The sequence below is a fragment of the Trichomycterus rosablanca genome, chromosome 5, assembly GCF_030014385.1.
Source record: "Trichomycterus rosablanca isolate fTriRos1 chromosome 5, fTriRos1.hap1, whole genome shotgun sequence".
In the NCBI taxonomy this organism is placed as follows: domain Eukaryota; kingdom Metazoa; phylum Chordata; class Actinopteri; order Siluriformes; family Trichomycteridae; genus Trichomycterus; species Trichomycterus rosablanca.
This window is the reverse complement of record NC_085992.1, coordinates 21,507,572-21,530,936: the sequence shown is the minus strand read 5'-3', so window position 1 is coordinate 21,530,936 and position 23,365 is coordinate 21,507,572. Positions and strand designations below refer to the sequence as shown.

The window sequence follows — 23,365 nt, the reverse complement described above, 5'->3', positions numbered from 1 at the left end:
TTACTTGAAGCCAAAAACTACTATTACTATAAGTACAGATTTAACAAATATGATTTTATAAACACTTTGAAAAACACACAGAGATTAAATAATCTAACTTAACCTCTGGAGAAAGGCTTTTTGGGAAAAAGGTTTTGGAGAACATGAACTGAGCACATACATTTTTAAATTAAAACATGCATGCAACTGTCAATACTTAGAACTCGTAGGAAGAGACAATCACATGCACCCGTGCAATTGATCTGAGTACTCAGGCATATCCACTAGGGCTGGGTATCGCCACTAATTTCCTGGATCGATTCGATTCTATTCTATTCACAAGGTCCCGATTCGATTCGATTTCCATTCAACACAGTTAGGCATATTTGAGTTACATTAACAGATTTTGTTTAAATATGTAAAGATGTTCAGAGAACGAATGTGATAATTGTACAAAGAACACTCATTATTAAAAATATTTGTGTATTTTGTTTACATAAATAATTAATCCAAAACAGAAAACAGTAACATTCATTTTTTATTATTATTTTATATGTCTGACACACTACAAAATTGTAAATGTAATGTAAACATACACCTGGCTGTTGAACAGCTTATGCCAAGTTTACACTACACGACTTTCTGATTTGCCGGGTCGCTGTAATGTTCACACTGCACAACTCACAGGTGATAGGGGGGTTTTACACTACACCATCTATCACCAACTGGAATCACAGGCGAGCTTCTCTGGTCTCCAAAACTACGTTTTGTCACGAAAACAAACGTGAGAAGTGATGAAAGGTTTAATGATTCCACGTCCAAACATGCACATCAACAAGTAGCGAGAGATGAAAGTTTGTGCGCTGATGTAGAAAACGGAGAAAAATAAAGGAATCTGAGTGGATTTGGCAACACAAGCAGCTTGGATCGTTCTATAGTGAGTTGGAGGTTAATAAATATTTTGTTCTGTAGAGAACATTCAGGTCAGAAATACTGTAAAACTCGTGTGCTGATGTATTCTGATAGAAACTATATTACGCCCCTGTACCACCTGTTTACAACCTCTCCCCTGTGTTTCCCCTCGCTGTTTCTCACATTGATTGAGAGCCGAGTTTTGATCGCAGAGCGAACACCGAGTTCCTCCCGAACCTAGCGCTGACCCGTCGCAGAGCGAAAATCAGGGCAAAAATCGTGTAGTGTGAACTAGACATTACTTGAGCTTCTGCCATGCTGAACTGATGTGCAGGTCAGATCTCGTTGCGCAAAAAAACAGTGGCTGGTCACGTGAAATTAAAGGGGTAACAGATTTCCGTGTACACCATAAAAAGGGGCGTATTTAAAAGATCGATCTCGCGTTTATATGAATCGATATTGGATCGTTCAAATAAAGATAGATTCGAATCGAAAAATCGATTTTATAAACCCACCCCTAATATCCACATCCAAACTAAGCTCCTGTGGCCCAAGTAGTGGCTGAACAAGGATCAGTTCTCCCACTGTTTTAAATATTATGGTAGGAGTAAATTATTAAAATGATTTGGAATTCATCACACTTTGTAAAATTACATGTTTAACTTCTAACTGGTAATTAAAACTGTTTGCTCATGTTCAAAGTCCAAGTTGTTTTTTTAATGTTTTGACTGACCTACTTGATTGTACTACTTGATTGACCTACTTGCCTGCAATACAATCCAAAAAAGTTGAGAGAGGGGCAAAAAAAATGTTTATAGAATATTTAAGTTACATTGTTTTGAAACATTTCAACCAATGGCATAGTCTTTGCAATCAACGGTGGGTCATGGCTCACTACTTTGTGCCCAGTTTCTTTGTTGAACTGTCAATCAGTTTGAAAAAAGAACATTTCTCTGCCACATAAAAAATAAAACCTGAAATTCTGTTACACAAAGAGAAAGCCATGAATCCATTATATGCAAAAATGCATATGAGTTCTCTGGGCCTGAGCTCATCACAGATCACTCGCCAATGGACAGGGGACACTTGCTGTGCTGTGGTCAGATGTGCACATTACCTGTGCCAAAGATGAAGAGAGATTTTGACTGTGGCTGGCTGCTGGAGACTGTCACACAACGGGCAAAAGCACAAATATACAAGCACATACACTTACTTTCATAGACACATGCAGACTCACTGACACACATTCACATACATGCAGGATAAAAGGACACATATGCTTTATACTAGGGGTTTTCAAACTTTTTGAACAAGCCAAACCTTTGCGAAATCTTTTGACATGTTAAAATAATATAATTAACATTGTGCACATCATACATATGCAATTTTGCTGTTTTAAATATTTACTTCAAAAAGATAATACAATATTCAGTAATACATTTTTAAATGTGATGGCTGAGCCTGTTTCTGCAAGCACATCATAAAAATGTGTGGTTCAATATCAGTTACAGCTAGTCGTAAATCGTCCTCCACTGTCAATAAGCATAAACTGAACTTGCTTTTGATGCACGTGAGTGCAGAAAACGATGCTTCACAGAGCCAAGTATAGGCAAAAAGGCAAAAGTACAAGTTGACTGACAGCCAAAATTCTTTATGTAGATTGCTCATCGGCATAGATGGTATCGGAATGGATGGCCTCGCTAGTGGAGTCCTCGGCTGAAACAATGCAGTTATGCAGTCACTCCCTTCAACTTATTATCGTCACTGTTAGCCCTATTTTCAAGTTTTGCTAGCCACCGGTGCATTTTCAGACTGAGCTGGATAACATTAGAAGTGCTTGTGTGCTGATCAGCGAGACTAATCAAATATGCCTCTTGTGGGTGAAAAATAAATTGCTTTAGTTTAAAAAGTAAAATAATCTTGTAATGTCACACCCCCCTGGACAGGTACTCACGCCCCACAGGTTGAAAACCCCAGCTGTATACAGAGGGTAATACACTGTGGGTGTAATGAGGCAGAAAGGACCCAAGATGCAGATTCTTAAAAAATAAACTTTATTTATTATTTTGAAACAAAAAGCAAAGCAAAAGACAAAAACCAGAACAAAAAAGCAATCGGGAGAACCTCGATTGCGCCGCAAGCTCAGCAGGCAACTGAAAAAGAAAAGGCAAAATAATAAATGAATGCGAGGTGCGAACCCCGGTCCCTCCGGTGCTGGGCGTTCACGCTACAGTCTCGCCAACTGGAGGATGACAACAGCCCTGCCAAAAGCGCTTAAAAGGCACTGGGGAACTGAAAAAGAAAAAGCAAAATAATAAATGAATGCGAGGCGCGAACCCCGGTGCGGTGCTGGGCGTTCGCGCAACAGTCTCGCCAACTGGAGGATAGAGAGCCGCTAGGCACAAGCTAAAGATAAACGTCTGGACGAGGCATGGCACCAGACGCTGAAATTCTGCTATAGCAACAGGGGAGCTAGCACAAAGCTATAAATAAACAGACAGCGCGAGGGCTGAGCGAAATCGCACCACTTTCCCTAGGATGAAGGAAATCAAAGGACTATACCTCAGCACAGCGCTTACAATCCCGAACGGCCTAAAAACCGTCCGGGCTACCGTCTTTCCCTGCAAAATGGGGACGAGAGGACGTTCTCGCCACCGGGCTACACAGGCCAACACAAACAAAAGGTGCGATGCCCGCTGCTGCGCACAGGCAGATTAAATAGGCCAGGTGCAGCTGCAGGCAATCGCCCTAATTAGCCGCCCTCCTACTTGAGGCCTCACTGGGTTTGGGTCTGTAACGCCTGCTTCGCCGAGAAGGGTACCTCTGCAGACCGGAGCCAGCCGTAAGTAGGCGTGGCTTATACCGCAAGTGGGAGGATACCCGCAAGTGGGAGGGGCTTATACAAAAAGTGGGTGGTACAACTCAAAACGGGTGTTACAAAACCATTCCACAAGTTTCCGTTAAGTGTTTTATATTCATATAAATATTCCAATGATATGTTATACAGTATGATTCAAAACTGTCTGTGTGTGATCATAAAATAAACAAGGTAAACATTTTTATTTGAGACCACATACAATGTGTCCTACAAGGGGGAAAATGTCTGCATACATATAGGCTACTACTCCCTTTTTATAAAAAAAAATTTTAATTTATTTTTAATAGTTTATTTAACATTGTTACATAAAATGCACCAGATGTATTGTATAAGAGGCTTCTAGCATAAGCTCATTTGCAACCCCAGTCCCTGCTTAGGCTTTTATAACAAAAAAGTACAAAATGTAAATACATAAAATACATAAAACAACATACTGATTTGAGCAATTACATTTATGATGAGTCCATCTTTATATCTGTTTATCAACTAATACTTACAGAGTGTTCACAGGTTGGATTCTGTTTAAACCATTGCTTTAAATTTATATTAAAAACTTTTAATTCATTTTGGGTTTTAATTTCTGAAGGTAATAAATTCCATAATCGTACACCTTTAACTGTAAAAGATGACTGACCAAAAGATGTTCTATAGACTGGCATTCTACAGTTGCCACTTACTTCTCCCCTGGTTGTCACTCCTTTGTTTTCCTGCTTTGTAATGAACTGGCACAATATTTTTGGTGCAAGATTATTTACGCACTTAAAGACAAGCTTTAGGATAGAGAACTTTATAAAATTATCAAATCTCAGCAAGTTGTATCTTTTTAGAATTTCACAATGATGCCATCTCATTGATTTCTGATCCATCACTTTTAATGCCTGTTTATGTAATGACATTATAGGTTTAATTGTTGTTTGAGAAGCTTGACCCCATACAGTTGCACAATATGACATATGAGATAGAATCATAGCATGCACATACATATTTGCAGCCTTCAGTGAAATGCAAGGTCTTATCATTCGAAAGCAGTTTAAGTTTTAATAGTTTTGGATAATTTCTTTATGTGAGTATCAAATTTTAATTGAGAATCCAAAGTCACTCCTAAATATTTGAACTCACTAACTTTCTCAATTTCCTTTTCATTATCATATATCAAAAAATCTTTTTGTTGTTTTTGTCTTAAGGTGAAACACATCGATACAGTTTTAGTATGATTTAAAGACGAACGATTGTTATTAAGCCACTGAGAAACACTAGTCATTTGCCTATTTAATATTTCTGCTGCTTTCTGTGGAGTCTTTGCCGATACATAAATTATTGTATCGTCAGCATACATTCGACACTCTATGCCTTTGCATATTTCAGGCAAATCATTTATGTATTTTTTCAGTTAATATGGGTGGGGAGGAACCCATGGGAATTACCTGTAAATATATAGAAGTGTAACAGTGTACACTTGTTTTCTCTAATGAAAGCACAATGGACTCACTAATATCAAGTAGAGATATAATAATCTATTATTTATACAAAAGTTATATAATAATTTAACACACTACAATTAACTTATATCTGAAATGAACTATATGAAAGCATAATCATCAAAACCCTAGTCCAACTTAACCCTTAAGAGCCATTTTTTTTATTCAAACCATTTTGGCTGTGTTGAATAAATACAGCTCATATTTGCCAGAGGTTATTCATTATTAAGAGGAGTTGCTCAGATGGAAACTGGCCCTGATTGGCACAATTCACGGACACAAGCCTGAGCTTCCCCTCAGTTGCTCCAGGCAAGAGCAAGAGCGCTCTTCTCCTCCACCTTTGCTTTTATGAAGACCCACACACTGGTCAGTTATTCCTTGACTGGGCAAGGATGTGCTGCTCCTAAGCACGAAACACCGCACAAGGTGGGAGAAATGCCCCACACATCAAAAAGAGAGGGCATCTTCTATGCTCATCAGCTGCTGCAGGAATAGTAATCTCTCTCTCTCTCTCTCTGTGAGCGGAAGTGAGTGCGTGAGCGACTGAAGCGAGCGGAGGAACGCGTGAGCGTGGGAGCGACTTTTTGGCGTTTTGCCAAAAGTTTTGTGGTTGCGCTATTTTGTTTTGTTCCGTTTTAACATCTACGGATTTATTTATTTTATTCCCCGGGTGTGAGCGCGGCGCGGCGGCGCTGCGGGTCTCTCCGACCCTGGAGGAGAGGAGCTGCCGATATAATGGCGGCTTCAAACAGCGGCGTGTTTGAAAGTTTGACACGCCGACATGGAGTGAAGGTGGCGAGCAGGAGCAACGTGGAAGACTGCTGTTTGGCTGCCGGGAATGTCATCGGACATAGCAACATTGTTTCAGCATCACGTATGAACAATGCCATTGTACTCTTCCTAAACACTGTGGAAAGAGCTCATGAACTGATACAAACTGGGATCGTATTACACGACCAGTTTACACCTGTGTACCCCCTTGCTACCCCAGCAAAAAAGATAATCTTGTCCAATGTCCCCCCGTTTATTACTGATGAACAATTAATTCAAGAACTCTCCCGATTTGGTAAACTGGTATCATCTATTAGGAAGATCCCCCTGGGGTGTAAGTCCCCCCTAGTGAAACACCTGGTATCTTTTCGGAGGCTGGTGTACATGGTGCTGAGGGACGGAGCTGAGCACCTGGACCTGACTTTGAAGCTCAGGGTGGAGGGGTTTGAATACATGATCTTCGCATCATCGGATGCTGAAATGAAGTGTTTTGGGTGCGGGCAGACTGGTCACCTCGTCCGTGCCTGTCCTGAGAAAAGGTCAGAGGCCAACGTGAGTGACGGAGCCGGAAGACTGGAACCTGACGCGCCCCCAACCGCTGAAACTGGCACCCCTGCAGCCGAGGCGGATCCAGAGGGTGTGCCGGCTACCAGGACACCGGCCCCGGTCGTGGAAGCAGACCTGGAGCGAGGTGAGCTGATGGAGGCTAGATCTGATGGAGGAAGACAACCTACAGTGGACCTAAACCAGGAGGAACCCAGTGCTGTGGTGGAGGTGACAATCTTACAGGCTGAGATACCCATGGAGGATGCACAGACTGATGCAGTGCTGGTACAACCCAAGCAAGATAATCACAGCCAAGAGGTACAGGGTGGTAACCTTGACTTAACACCTGTGGGAACACTAGAGCAGGAGGAGGGGGCTGACATGGATTTGGACCCTGTGTTTAAAACCCCTGCCAAAAGGAAGAAGAGAGCCCAAAGTACTGTAAGTAAGATAAAAAAGAATGTGCTGGCTGTAGACAATGATGCCTCTGATAGTGATGATGGTCACTCTGATTCAGGTTGGTCAGTAGGTTCACAGGAAGACCCCTCCCCCCGGTATACTCAGCTGGGGACATCCGAGTGTTCTTACAGCATACTAAAGGGCACAGGAATGTCCAGCTGACAAAGTTTTTTCCAGATAGTCTCCAGTTTATTCATGATGTAAAATATTTCAGAAGAGAAGGGGCTTTTACTGAAGTAGAGCTGTACCGGTTAAACAAATTACTGACCAAACTGAAAAAAGAATGTAATGATGATGATGGCAGTGTTGTGGTTTAGGTTGTTTTTACTAATCTTGGTCTCGTTTGGGGCTTGTTTTTCTTTTAACTATCATTTAATGGATGGTTTTAAGATTGCCACTTTAAATGTGAATGGTGCGAGGGACAGTGAAAAGAGAGCTAAACTATTTGAATTACTTAAACAAAAACAGCTGGATGTGACGTTTCTCCAGGAAACACACAGTGATGCTGGAAATGGGGTAGATTGGATAAAAGAGTACGATGGACTCATTATTATGAGCCATAAGAACAGTCTGAGTTCTGGTGTTGCTATTCTGTTCTCACCGGGTTTTATTCCTCACTCCTATGAGGTGGAGGAAATAGTCAGTGGAAGGCTTTTAAAAGTGAGAGCGTTTTTTGAGAATGATGTGTTTGTTTTTATTTGTGTTTATGCACCGACTGTGGGTGTGGAGAGGATGTTTTTTTTAGATAATTTAAATGAGGTGCTCGTACAATGTAACTCAAATGAGTTTTTAATTGTGGGTGGGGATTTTAACTGTACTGCTGACAATATGGACAGAAACCATGTGGAACCACATGTGGCTTCTCGCAAACGTCTGTGCGAGATAGTGGAGACTCATGAACTGTGTGATGTCTGGAGGACTTTTCATAAAACACAGAGGCAGTACACTTGGACTCATGTGAAAGATAACATGCTCTCTTTGGCCAGGCTGGATCGTTTTTATGTCTTTAAGCATCATCTGAATGTTTTTACACGTTGTTGCATTACCCCTGTTGGTTTTACAGATCATTTTATGGTTCAGTGCAATGTAAGAAAATCTCGTGTGAAGCCTCGGAGTGCCTATTGGCATTTTAATACCGCACTTTTAGATGATGCTAATTTTAGAGAATCTTTTACCTTTTTTTGGAATACTTTTAAAATGCAGAAATCTTTTTTTAATTCTATACAACAGTGGTGGGACATTGCTAAAATACAGATTAAGGTATTTTGCCAACAGTACACTCTCAATGTCACTAGGGATGTCACCAGATCACTTACAGCTCTGGAGGCCGAAATAGTGGAGATGCAGAGTTTAGAAGCCTCCACAGGAGTTGGAGAGCATATTGAAGCTATTAAAAGAAAAAAAGCCACACTAGCTGACCTGCTGGGTGCTACAGTGCAGGGGGCGCTGGTCCGCTCACGCTTTAGGGATGTGACTGAAATGGATGCTCCGTCTAAGTTCTTTTTTGGTCTTGAGCAGAAGAATGGACAGAAAAGGTTTATGCATGCTGTGCGAACAGACTCGAGACACTCTTCTTCCTAAGAAGGGAGACCTCACTGAACTGAAGAACTGGCGTCCTGTGTCCCTGTTGTGCACTGACTGCAAATTGCTCTCAAAAGCATTAGCTGCAAGAATGAAAGAGGTGATGGAGCAGATCATTCATATTGACCAGACGTACTGTGTGCCTGGCAGGTCAATATTTGACAATATTCATCTAATTCGGGGTATTTTGGACGTCGCCAAGCTATTGGGACTGAAGACTGGTCTGTTATTTTTGGATCAGGAAAAAGCCTTTGACCGAGTTGAACATAGATACCTGTGGAAAGTTATGGAAAACTTTGGGTTCAACTCTGGTTTTATGGCTATGATCAGGGTGTTGTACAATGACATTGAGAGTGTGCTGAAGGTTAACGGTGGTTTGTGTGCCCCATTTAAGGTGTCTAGGGGCATTAGGCAGGGATGTTCTTTGTCTGGTTTTCTTTACTCCATTGCAATAGAGCCGCTGTTATGTAAACTCAGAGACGTGATTACTGGGTTTAGAATCCCTAACTGCAGCAATACTTTCTGTATGTCAGCTTATGCTGATGATCTGGTAGTCATGGTCAACTCACAGGCAGATGTTGATGGTTTAAACTGGCATGTGCTGACCCCCCACCGAATCTGCTTGCAAACATCCAAGCAATTCTGGTGAATTTTTTCTGGGATCAACTACACTGGGTTCCACAAGCAGTACTGTATCTGCCCAAAGAGGAGGGTGGGCAAGGCCTAGTCCACCTGGCTAGCAGAACTGCGGCCTTTCGGCTACAGTTCATTCAGAGGTTCCTTACTGGCCCTGAGGACACTGTATGGAGGACAGTGGTAAATAGAATGTTGCAAACAGTGGGGGGACTAGGACTGGACAGAGCCTTGTTTTTAGTGGATATTAGGAAACTGGACACTGCTGGACTGCCAGTGTTTTATAGGGGTCTTTTTAAAATATGGAACCTTTTTACTGTGCACAGAGAGAGCTGCTCCTTTACTGGGTTCTAGAGGAACCTTTAGTCCTTGGCGCTCGCTTAGATATCACTGGTCCAGACTCTAACGCGTTGTCCAGGGCTATGATATCAGTGGGAATCACAAAGCTTCGGCAGCTGGTTGGACTTGTTGGTCCTGAGCTTAGTAATGCTCAGAACCTGGCAGCACGTCTGGGAATGAGGTCCCTTCGTGTAGTGCTCCAGTTCCTGCACAGGTGGAGATCTGCACTCACACTTGAGGAGCTGTTGCTCCTGAAGGACCATGCTGCAGGAGCTATTGAGCCTGTTGAGGGTGACCCTTTTCCTAATTGTACCATCTCCCCGGTCATGGCAGACTGTGAGGGCGTGCTGCTGGAATGTAATGGAGAATCTGAAATGGAGGTGAGCTCAGCTAGCGGTAAGATATTGTACAAGGCCTGTGTTAAGGTCCTCAATAAGAAGAAGCTGGACAGGAGGGTGGACACTCCTTGGTGGAGGGAGCTAGGGATGGTTGACACTAAGCCAGAGTGGAGGGCCTTATACAAACCACCGTTAACCAAAAAGGTTGCTGATCTGCAGTGGCGAATCCTTCATGGCATTGTCTCTGTGAATTCTTTTATTTCCGTTTTAAATCCTGAGGTTTCACACGAGTGTCCATTCTGTTTTCAAAGAGAGACAGTGTTTCATGCTTTTATGCACTGTTTTAGATTACGCCCTCTTTTTGACCTTTTACAGAATGTTTTTACAAATTGTAATGTTCCTTTTACACCTCAGGTTTTTATCCTTGGTTTTAAATATGTCAGAAGCCAAAGGTTTAAGTGTCAGCTGGTCAATTTTATTCTTGGCCAAGCAAAAATGGCGATTTACATAAGCAGAAGGAATAAAATAACACACAATACAAACCAAGAGGTTACTGTAATCTTCTCCAAACTGGTCAAAGCGAGGGTGAAGATAGATTTTATTTTTTACAAAAGTATGCATGACCTGGACTCTTTCCGGATGGTGTGGTGTGGAGATGTGGTGTGCTCGGTGGAGGAAGGTGAACTCTTTTTCGCACCTGAGCTTATATGAGAAGTATGACTTTATTTTAAAGGACTACAGTGGCTGGCCTACTTGCTTTTATTCGCATTTTTTTATTTTTTGTATTGAACTATTATGAAAGTTAATAAAATGCAAAACTGACTGAGACATAATAAAGGATTGTTAAAAGTAAAAAAAAAAGTCTCTTTCTCTCTCTCTCTCGCCCTACATATATTTTTACAGCAGTTTTTGGGAAGTAGTCATTTTTTGGCCTTGAGTGTGAGTTTTTCTTTTAATCTGACACTGCAAAAAAAAAAAAAAAAAACGCCAAAATCAATGTTGCTGCCAATCATTGACCCATCTCAGGGCCTAATAACAGTAAGAATCAAATGCTCCTTGAAATGTATTTTATGGAAATTATTTTAGTTTTTTTTTTCAATAAAAAACAATGGTGCTATGTAACATACCAGCATTTAAAAGGTTAAAAAAGTAATATTTGATATGTATATTTCAGGCAGAAGTAGTTTTAAAAGTTTTATATTCATGCATAATATTTTTACAGCAGTTTTGCGAAGAGGCAATTTTTTGTCCTTAGGGACAAATGCATTAGAATATTAAAGACCTATTAAAGGTTAATTATTTGGGTTTTAGATTTACAAGAAGGGGGTTATAATGTTATGCCTGATTGGTGTATGCTATTAGTAATATTGTTTAGTAATACCTCTTATCCAAAATCAGAATGTAAATGCATTTTATTTAACTTGTATCTGTAACCTGTACCTGACAATGATATTTGAACAATAACAGGTAACACATACTATTTTCATTGTATTTTTATTATGTTTCCGATGTGAAAGTTGCATATTAAATAGTGGGTTAAGACCGGAAATTCATTGAACCCTACTCCTTTAGGACCCTGTCTTGCAAAGACGTTCTTTCGCTTATATCCGCCCACTTGCGGCACAAGCCCCTCCTACTTGCGGGTACCCGCCCACTTGCGGTATAAGCCCCTCCTACTCACGGTACTCCGGTCTGCAGAGATACATACTTTTGTTTGGGTTTTCAGGGTTCTTAATGGTTCATACATTGTTTCTGTAATTGTATCCATTTATCTTGTTGCTGGTTGTCCTTTTCCTTGATTACCATCACCTTTTCTCCAAGTTTTTTGCAATAATCTTGTATCAAGCAAAAATGGACAAAAAATTAGTATCCTCAGCTCCCAAACAATTATTAATAGAATTAATAGGAAATCTGATGTAACAGTTGTAATCATGCCTCTATCTTAACTTTTTACAATTTACAAAGTTGATAGCACTTTCACTGAAAACACATTTTTTTTCCTTTCAGTTAATAAAGGTTCAAGAAAATGTACAAATCAGATTTTTGTTATTAGTGCATTTAACAATATTTTAATTTTCAGAAATGTACATAAAATGGACAGTTTCTGTCTTCTTCCAAGTGTGTTTAACAGCTTTTTTTTTTAGGTTGGATGAGCAGCAAGTAATAGCAGGAACTCATGCTAACCGTAACTCTTCAAGTTTGGTAGTGGCTGTGATATAAGTGAAAGCTACCTAATCTATGAAAGATAGCTGGAAGTTTTGAGAACATGGGTAAATAAAAAAAAACACTTGATGACTGCTTTAGAAACCTAAGTCAAAGCATTGGACTGTACTGTGGCAGATGCTGCTGTGGGAGGTGCCTCTCATATGAAAGCCTGCATCACAACTGCAGTGTTGAGCTTCCACTATAGCACAGCGTGGTTTGCGGCTAAATGATGGGTCATTTACAACACTCCACTCTGGAGGGGCTGAATGTTGGCAGGGGAGAGAGAAAGCATTAGGATTTAGACTGTGGGTGCTGGGACTGTCGAATCACTGGCAAAAACACAAATATGCTGGCACATACATTCACATTTATAGACACATGCAGACACACTAACACACAGTCACAGACATGCAGGATACAAGACATACAGACACACATTTTATACAGTGGGTAAGACATAGGGCTGGGCGGTATATTGCAAATATCAATATATTCCATATTACTTAAAAATAACCATATTCAATGCATCAAGTATGCCTAGGATACACAGGTTACCATTTGAGAACATTTAAAACTGAGCACAAAAGCAGTGTTCAGCATGCTTACTTTCGTGCATTAGCTGGTGGGTGCATGCACACACACACATGCACACTGAATCACAAAAACGAGTCAGAAATGACTCCTTTCAAACAAATTATTCATTGTAATCAAATTAGGGAGCTGTGCTCTTACCTATTGTAAAGAGCTCTGTGCTCTGTACCTATTGTAATTCATTCGTTATGCTCACTCTATTTCATTATGGTGTCGTGCGTAAACAGCTCCATGAATCAGTTCATTTGTTAAAGAGATTCAGTCGTGGTCCAGGCCTTGATAAACAGCTGTATAAACCAATCAGTGCTACCGAATTCAGATCTTGGGCAGAATTTCAATCTCTCTCTTTACTGGTTGTAGATGCGTAAGTGACAGTTTAGTGAACAAATTACCAGTTTCAGCTTTTTACCGGAAAAGCCGACAGGATATATTATCTAAAACGGTTTTCGTTAGTTAGGTAGACAAACACAGTTGGAAATAAATTTATATATTCTGGAAATTTTCTGGAAACATACAAGATGGCCTCCAAGAAGAAAGGCAAGTAGACTATATCCATAATGGAATAACACACGAATATAGATTTGGTCTCAATTTGAAGAAGAGAAGCTCATGTAAGCAGCGGTTATGATTTTATGCTGCTGTGTGGTTGATCTGGGTTGCGGTGCTGCTGTTTACTGTGCGCATTTTGCAATGATATCAAAACATCAAATATTGAACTTTTTCGGGGGTTTTTTTATGCTCATTTATTTGAAGTAAATTGGACAGCATAAATGTGATTGTGAGATTCTGCTGGTTTGTTTGATATAAACATTGTCAATATGAATACAAATACAGCCTTGTAATAATACCAAATATAAACACTGTAATTCTGTCAGAATTTATCAGAACTACAATGTTTTGTGTTTTTAAGATAACTTAAGCTAAAATACGGGCAGTGGCCTGCCATTGTACTTTTATTGTATCGTATATCGCCATTTCTCAAAAGCATATCGAGATATTAGAGTTTTTAGTCATATCACCCAGCCCTAGTAAGACATTGTGGTAAGGTGATTTATAAAAGCCCTAATTTTTATCATTATTTAGTGTTGTCACATTCTGACTCCTGACATCCATAAACCATATTGATAGTGTTTCTCCTGAATATCTTGTCTTCTGTTTGGGTTTTTAGGCTTCTTAATGATTTGTACACTGTTTCTTTAATTATATTCATTCATCTTGTTGTCCTTTTCCTCATTTACCATTAACTTTTTTAAGAATAATGGTCTATTCCAGGGGTGTCACATCAACATTATTGTGGCCCTCAAAGGGCCGATTGTAACGTATTCTGCTGAGATTGCAGTCTGTTGTTTTTCTTGGAGGCTAAATTCTGCATTTATATTGTCCTCCTTTACCACAGACACGGCCTCATAACACAAGAACAATTTCTCTTCCTGAAGCACAAACTTGTTTTCATTTTCATTAAATTTCCTCCTTCTGCTTAATTTTCTTATCTTCTTGTACATTTTGGGATTATGTGTAAATATTTCTTAACATCATCTACTGGCGGGATGTGTCACTTTGCAGGTCACAAAATCAGCATGCATTTTGAGAGATGCAGTTAATGTAGGATTTTACAGTGTATTTTAAGACAATTGTTCTGCCCTCACTAAGAGTTTATCCCCCTTTCTCAGCTAGACAGACAGACAGACAGCTCTCTTCAGAATACAGTCGGTTTTATTTGCTTCCCAGCTGTATGATACACTGTGTGCACCAGAATGAAGTAAAAATACAAACAATAAAAACAATTAAGAACTTAATACAGTACAAGCACACAGCTGTAGTCGAGTGTTACATCTGGTACAATATGAGATTTAACCAAATGTAAAATAGCGCTAAGGAGTTAGCATTTTGTGTAAAGATACTAATTGCTATAGTAACGATAACAACTGGATTTCATTATGGTAAATTTGTAACTAAAACGCTGTGATATACCCACTAAACATTTACAAACAACTGAGAATATAAACGCCACTACTTACAGACGATGCTTCTGTATTATACTGAAAGATAATTATTTATATTTATTATTATTGTTTACATTACTACCCGTGTTCTTTTGCCGTAAGTCACATGGCTTCTCAGCGAAGGTCAAAGTTAGTTGCCATGACTACGATGTCAACAGTTGCACTTAAAGGTGCAGGTGTCCCATTAAATTATAACTGCGTCTCTGTAACGACTCGAACCATCGTACAACGACAACAATCGTACAGTCGTTTAAGCTCTCGCAGGCCACATAAAATGTGGATATATATATGTGGATCAAAAACATCCCAAAAGGCTCATCAAGGTGTTTTGGCAGATGTAAAGAAAACCTTAATGTTCTCTATTTAGTAAGCAGTGCTGTCCAGTAGATACCACTTTTTTTTCTCCTTTTTCATGCTAAACATTGCTGGAAAAAAAAACTATTTAATCTATCGAAGTGAGGTTTAGATTTAACATGGGTTTTACAAGTTCATTTAGAGGTTCTGACACAATTAAATATAAAAAATGTCATGAAAATACTGCATTGTAGTAGATGTATTTTAGCATAACTATTTAAACATTTAATACAAAACAGAACATGCACACACACACACACATTTTTGATCTAACAAGATTAAACAAAATAAAAACATTAAAAACTGAACTAATATCATGTACAATATTTGTATAAAAGCTAGTGTTAACATCAATACATTTAATGCTAATGCTACCATTTACTATGTATTTTGGGACAAAAATCATTATTTAAGTCCAAAGAGTGCCAGAATCATAAAAAAAACACACCAGTAATACATAGATGAACCAAAAACCACATTCACCTGCTTGTGTTTGTTGCTGACATAGGTTTCCACTCCAGTTTGGCGGACATGTGCATTTCTACCTGCATTTGTATTGAGTCCTTCAACACAGATTCCACCATTCACACATGGGTTACTAGCACACTGACTTGAATTTGCTTGTATTAAAAGACATTCAGCATTAATTCTGTGAGTACTCATATGAGGAATGCTGTATTATTTTGAGTAATTTAAGCTCTTGAATGCTGCATTATTTTAAGTAATTTAAGCTCTGAAATGCTGTATTATTTTGAGTAATTTAAGCTCTGAAATGCTGTATTATTTTGAGTAATTTAAGCTCTGAAATGCTGTATTATTTTGAGTCACTTTAGCTTAGAACAGCAATTTTAGTTTGTATAAATAATACAATTTTGGTATTTCTAACTAATACAAAAAAATTTAATTGTTAGTAAAATGTTGACCGTTATCTAACCCATGTTTTTTTAGTTAACCTAAACCATCATTTTGTCAAGAGTAAAGTACACATAAACAAAGTAAATATAAGTACATTGCACAGGCATGCTTACACATATTGGTATTTAGGCATTTGACTTTTATTCAAAGAGATTTACAACTGTGACCATATACAATCTAAGAAATAAATGGTTAAGGGTCTTGCTCAAGGACTGTACAGTGGCAGGTTGGCGGTGCTGGGGACTGAACCCAGTACTTTCTAATCACTAGTTTGTATCCTTTTCACCGAGCCCCTCAATGTCCACCCACATAAACATATCCTTGGGTTAAATAACTTATTGATTGCTTGATATTACAAGAGATAATTTTAACTAGTTGTACTTTGGGTGGTAGGTCAGTGGTTAAGGTATTGGACTAGTAACAGAAAGGTTGCTGGTTCAAGCTCCACTGTTGGGTCTTTGAGCAAGCTCCTTTGACAAGAGATCCATTTCAACCTTCCCTTTCTGAAACATAGTCAATTGTGTTTGTGTGAATGCCTGGCCAGGTCGGTGGCTCTGTAGAGATTCAAACTCAAAAGTTCAAACACTCTGCATTCGTGTGCTAGTGCGTTAGACCACTGTGCCACCCGACTGCCCAATATACAGTTTTTAAATTAATCTGCTATAATGTTTCACAAATTAAAAGTATAGGACCTTGAATATACAAAATAAATGGTTAAAGAAAAAAAAACCCCAAAATAATCCAATAATAATCCAAAAAATCTGCTATGATTTAACATTGTTTTAAAATAATATTGTTTTTTAAATAATAATATAAGTTCGATCTTCTAGTTAGTTACATTTCATTGAATTCATTGTAAAATAAGACTGTTATTTGCACTACAATCACAGCAGTTAAAATATACTCAGGCTTTTAGCAGCTATAACCACATAGTCTTCCCTGCCTGCAGCTGAGCCCCATATGCTACTCAGTGTTTAACAGTTGTAATTTAATAGCGCTACTGTTAACCCAAATGGTGGCTCATGAGCATGATGTTTGGTACATGATGGCTAGAGATGAAGAGATGTGAGTCATACAGTATTTGGTCTATGCACTTTAAATGGTCTTTGAAATGTTCAGGTCGTGCATATACATACCTTATAATTATTCCTCTACTATGCCATCCGTTGCGGATGGAGTGAGGACCGATATTAGTCCGTGCTCACATTCTCCTAATGTTGCGCCTGATATGTCTAATGTAACACAGCGATTGGAACAAGTCTTGAACCAATCAAGCACGGTTCATACACAATCCCGATTCATTTTCGCATGGCATTCAACAGGTCATGTTAATGCTTTTTTAGCGAACTTACAGATTTTCTTAAATCTCGGAATAGTAAGTCTGCTGATTTATCCATTGCTTCTAATTGTAAACCGGAGAAAAATAAAACACCAAGCGCTTTTGTTATTCGTTTCTTGAAAACTTGGGAAGACGAAGCTGGTCTATCACTTCATTGGGATTCGGATATGCGACTCGCCATTAATACCTGTTTAAATAATATGCATGCTGATGATGCTCAAGTGACATGAGACCGGAAGATTTCCAAAAACGTGTTTGTGAACTAGAAAGTGCTGGAGCTCTTCCAGCTGAACGCTCTAATGTATCTATTTCTTGTGCACAGGAGGGTCCGGAGGGTACTGTCAAAAGGAATGGTACAAAGGGTAATTGTAATTTTTGTGGAAAACGTGGTCCCACGTGGTGGGAGGGTGACTGTTACAAAAAACAATGGGAACCAGGTTCAGGCTCGAATCAGAATAAAGGTAAAGGCAAGTCTAATGGTAAGAAAAAGAATGGAAAGCCAAAAGGCTCTGACTCTCAGAAACAGCAGTCTCCACCTCCAGCCAACCCACAGTGGACTCCTGGCCCCGCCCAGTGGGCACCACTTCCAGTGATGGTCAAGCTACACCCACTGCACCTCCTCCTGTTTCTGATGCACAATAGGGCTGCCCACAAACCTTAGATTCCGCGGTGCAAATTGATTGGTCCTTTTTGACAACTACTTTATTGTCTTTACAGGTGGGAGATGAGGTTTATGATTTTCTGGTGGACACTGGTGTGGCACCAGTGTCCACCAGAAAATCATAAACCTCATCTCTTGCTCTTCTCATCCTCTGCTTTCACATTTAGTAGACATCTCATGTAGACTTACAAGCTCATCCTTCTCAAGCCAACCTTTCTCATTGGGCTAAACATGGCTGTTTACCTAGTGAGGACGGCATTGTTCGTGATTCTCAACATCGTGCAGCCCTCCCATCTTCCATTCTTCCGTTTCTCGTTCGACACTTTCATGGTGTGTCTCACGTTTCAAAGAGGGGGGTGGTACAGATGATTGAAAAGCATTTTTGTATTCATGCAGTTAGCTCCACAGTAGCACTTTTATTTAACTCCTGTTTAATCTGTGCTAGAGTAAATAACACCATTGCAGGCAACAAACATGATTCCTTGCCACCACCTGAGCAACCTTTTACACACCTACAGATTGACTTTACACATATGCCACCTTGCGGTCGTATAAAATATCTGCTGGTTGTAGTAGATAGATTTTCAAAATGGGTTGAAGCTTTCCCAACAGCTACTGAAAAGGCCGAAACTGTGGTCAAGATTTTGGCCCAGGAGATCTTCCCCAGGTATGGTCTTCCTGAGTGTGTTGACAGTGATAAAGGTACACCGTTTACTCTAAAACTGTGTAAGTACTTGCAGGTTAATTGGCATTTTCATATTCCTTATCATGCACAATCATCAGGTTAGGTGTGGTAGAAAGAATGAATCGGACCCTCAAAGAGAGACTAACTAAGGCGATGATGGAAACTGGAAAAAAGTGGGTTGATCTACTGCCAGCTGTGTTGGCAGAAATTAGGATGACCCCCAGTGCAACTACAAAACTCACTCCTTTTGAGGTGATTTTTGGGAAACCATTTCCTTGTTCGTGGGTGAAGGGTACCAACCATCTCAGTTGCACCAACCATCTCAGTTGCACGTGTCCAACAGGTTTTCCCCACTCAGTGACCCACCTGCTGAGAAGCCTGTTAAAGAAAGTGCTGTGGTTATAGGAGATTCTCAGCTCCGACATGTGCGTATTGCAACCCCCATAGAGACACCAGCAACCGTAGTCACTTGTATTCCGGGGGCCAGGGCGCCCAACATCAGAGAAAATCTGGCTAATGCTAATCGTAGATTTTCGAAGATTGTTATCCATGTCGGCACTAATGATGTTCGTTTGCGGCAGTCTGAAGTTACTAAGAGTAATTTAAAGAGGTGTGTGAGTTAGCTAGGTCGATGTCTGAGGCAGTAGTGTGCTCTGGCCCCTTACCGATTCGACCCAGTGGTGAAACCTACAGCAGTTTATTGTCACTGAACCGCTGGATGTCTTAATGGTGCTCAGAAAACAACATTGCTTTTGTAGATATTTGGTCCACTTTTGAGGGAAGGCCTGGTCTTTTGAAGTGGGATGGTGTCCACCCCTCGCGGGAGGGTGCTGCTCGCATTTCTTGCAACATAGGTAACAGGCTTTACCACCGCGTTTGTGTAGTTGCAGATAGTGTTAAATGACTACCCAGAGCCAAGACCAGGCAGCAGACAAACAGGCCTAACCGACTGTCTGCGAGTTGCAATCGGACGTCACCCGAAATTCTTAGATCACAAACCATTGAGACTGTGTCTGTTTACCTTGGCAGTTGTAAGCAAAAACAATATCAAAAAGTATGTCATAATAACTTAATTAAAATTAATCTAAATGAGCATCATTGTAACATAAAGTATAGTAGGTTGAGCCAAGCGTGGGAGACCCAAGGAGGACAAAAGCTCAAGAGTCCCAGTTCCAACACCTTCACTTTATTAGTTCACACACAGGGGATATTTACGAACACGTTTTTAATTTAAAAAAAAACCCACAGCTGGTTGACATAGTAACTCCAGGCAGTTACTCAGGTTATTAACCTTAGGTCTCCCGCCATTCTTTCTCCCTCCCTCCTTACTTCCTCCTGTTTTATCAAAAAAGTCCCTCCCCTCTAGGACCTGGCAGCCAATCCAGCTACGGAAGAAACTGGAGGGAACATTCTAAACACATACAACACATACATATGGCCATCTCACTCATACAATTCATACTTGAATAAATAATTCAGCTAGCTTAATTTACTCTATGCTTTCTCTCTCTTCAGGCACCTTCTACCCGGCAACGTCACGGACCATCACCGATACCCGGACCATCCCCACCACGACAGGTAAGTATTTATTTATTTATACTATTTACAACAGTAACTGGTTTAGTCCCTTTCATCATTCATAACACAAGACTTGGTAATGTGTAAGTTATCCTTACATCATCACACACCCCCCTCCTTAAGCACATTACTCCTCGGAGTGGCGGGATAAAAAGTCTGCTGTCACATTATGGGTCCCTTTTTTGTACTTAACCTGAAATCTAAAAGGTTGAAGTGACAAATACCATCTGGTAATTCTTGCGTTTGAGTCTTTCATGTTCCTCATCCATTGCAATGCCCGATGGTCAGTTTCCAAGACAAAGTCTGACCCTAAAAGATAGTATTTCAAAGAGTCTAATGCCCATTTTACTGCAAGGGCTTCCTTTTCAACCGTCGAATATCTGGTCTCTCTGGGAAAAAGTTTTCTATTTATATAGAGAACTGGGTTCAGGACCTCACCTTCTCCTTGTAACAAGACAGCCCAATCTGGACTGCATAGCACTGGCTCTGAGCACAAGCAGTTTTGGAGGTCTCTGAAAGCTTTCTCGCAGTCTTCGGCCCATTTCACCCTCTGTGGCTGGTCTTTCTTTGTGAGCTCTGTCAACACGGCCGCCCGGCTAGCAAAATCAGGTATGAAGTGGCGATAATACCCCGCCAAGCCAAGAAAGGACCTCACCCTGCGTTTCGTTGTGGGTGGCTGACATGATTTGATTGCCTCAACTTTGTCCACATGTGGTCTTATGATACCATTCCCTAGAACATATCCCAGATAGGAGACTTCTGTTTTCACCAGGCAACACTTTTTTGGATTTGCCGTCAGGCCAGCCTCCGCTACCCTTTTGAATATGACCTTCAGATGCTGCAGATGTTCTTCCCACATTGAACTGTAGATGACCACGTCATCTATATAAGCGGCGGCAACGTTTTCCGTACCTTTAAGGATCTCATCCATGAGCCTCTGAAAGGTTGCTGCAGCTCCCTGTAGCCCAAAGGGCATGGTAACAAAATGGTATAATCCTGTCGGTACGCGAAAAGCTGTGAGTTCTTTTGCTGCTTGGCATAACGGAACTTGCCAATAACCTTTACACATATCAATGGTCGTCAGGAACTTTGCTTTACCAAGTCGCTCTATTAGTTCATCAACTCATGGCATGGGATAAGGATCAAATGAGGAGACAGCATTGACTTTAGAAAAGTCTATACAGAAACGGAGTCCACCATCTTTTTTCGGCACCAGTACGTCTGGACTGCACCACTCACTTTTAGAAGGCTCAATCACACGTGTGACACGTCAGGGGTTGTGATGTCTCCAGACTTTGTTGGAAAATATTGCTCTATGACCTCTTCTTCCTTTTGGATCGCTCGGACCCAGAACTGTGTTGTAGAACTATGAGCTACCCAGAACTATGTGGTATGACCCAGCCTTCTTTGCACCACATATGGCTCTTGCCATTTCGCTAGAATCCCTGTGTCCGATGTCGGAAGCAATATGAGCACCTTCTCTCCTGGTTGCAAGTCTCTGTGCCTTGCTGTTTGGTCATACCACTGCTTTTGTCGGGCTTGTGCCTTCTCCATGTTTGCGTGAACAGTGTCCGTGAGTTGTTTCAACTTATCTCTCATCTTCAGTATGTGTGATAAGATGTTGAGCTTTCTGGGTGGATTTTCGCCTTCCCATGCTTCTTTCAGAACATCAAGTGGGCCTCTGACCTGTCTTCCAAACACAAGTTCGAAAGGAGAAAAGCCTGAAGATGCCTGCGGCACTTCCCTGTATGCGAAGAGCAGATACGGCAGCCATTGGTCCCAATCCGACCCTGTATCGGACACATACTTCTTCAACATTGCTTTCAAAGTCTTATTGTAGCGTTCGACCATGCCATCAGTCTGTGGGTGGTAAAGTGTGGTCCTAATACCTTTAATTCCTAATAAAGTGTACACGTCCTTGAGCTGCCTAGACGTAAAGTTTGTGCCCTGATCTGTAAGAATCTCCTTTGGTATGCCCACCCTTGAAATGAGCTGTACAAGTGCATTCACTATTTGACATGCTTTACACTTCTTTAACGGAAATGCTTCTGGGTATTGTGTTGCGTAGTCACAAATGACTAAAAAGTACCTATTTCCAACCCGGCTCCTCGGCAAAGGACCAATCATGTCCATCGCGATACGAGAAAACGGCACGTCAATTATGGGTAGGTTCACTGTATTGTATTGGGTAATTGTTAGTACCATTGGGGGCACTAATTCCTATGAGTATGTGTACTGAGGTTGTTATGATACAGACTCAGAGCTACCACTGAATAAAGTAACCGTGGTCCAGAATGACAAGGAAAGGACGAGGGAAGTAAAGAAAATTAATTCCTCGACAGCAGTGATTGTCGTAACTCCAAAAGTGGAAGGTCTACCAATTGAGATGGAGCTAGATACAGGTGCAGCAGTGTCACTGATTCCTAATAGACTGTACAAAGAAAAACTGGCACATGTACGCCTACGCCACACTAATACACTTTTGAAAACATATACAGGCGAAGTCATTGCCCCAGAGGGAGTCATTAAAGTGCATGTAAAAATGAATAAACAGCGAGCACGACTGCCTCTTTATGTGGTAAAAAGTGAGGCACCACCACTTTTTGGTAGGGAATGGCTCCGAAAAATCAGTCTCAACTGGTGTGAAATTAAGATTGTTGGTGTAGAGACACTTAATACAGTAATTAAGAGACATGCTGACATGTTTAACGAAGGTCTAGGGACACTAAAAGGATTTGAGGCGAAGCTAACTCTGAAAACAGGGCAGCAACCAAAATTCTGCCAGGCTCGGGTTGTGCCATACGCACTTAGGCCCAAAGTGGAAGAGGAGTTGGAGCGTCTGCAAAAGCAAGGAGTCATTTCACCAGTCCAATTCAGTGAGTGGGCAACCCCCATAGTGCCAGTGATCAAAAAGAAAAATGGAGGAGTAAGAATTTGCAGAGATTTCAAAATCACAGTGAATCCAGCACTCTGTGCAGAACATTACCCACAACATAGAAGATCTTTTTGCGTTGTTAGCAGGTGGTAAGCGCTTTAGCAAACTTGATCTCTCGCATGCATATCTACAAGTTCCAGTTAACCAAGAATCCCGCAAATACCTTACAATCACCACGCACAAAG

The 23,365-nt window shown here is 40.6% G+C and overlaps 1 protein-coding gene across 1 annotated transcript in view; it reads right to left on the bottom strand.

The window, feature by feature from the left end:
- LOC134314750 (fibulin-7) overlaps nucleotides 1-23,365 on the bottom strand; it is a 31,270-nt gene continuing 7,905 nt past the window's right edge. Inside the window, 6 exon segments of the mRNA XM_062995444.1 lie at nucleotides 1-26; nucleotides 1,407-1,475; nucleotides 2,009-2,056; nucleotides 12,247-12,381; nucleotides 15,551-15,620; nucleotides 15,623-15,677. Coding sequence (XP_062851514.1) covers nucleotides 1-26; nucleotides 1,407-1,475; nucleotides 2,009-2,056; nucleotides 12,247-12,381; nucleotides 15,551-15,620; nucleotides 15,623-15,677 — 403 coding nt within the window.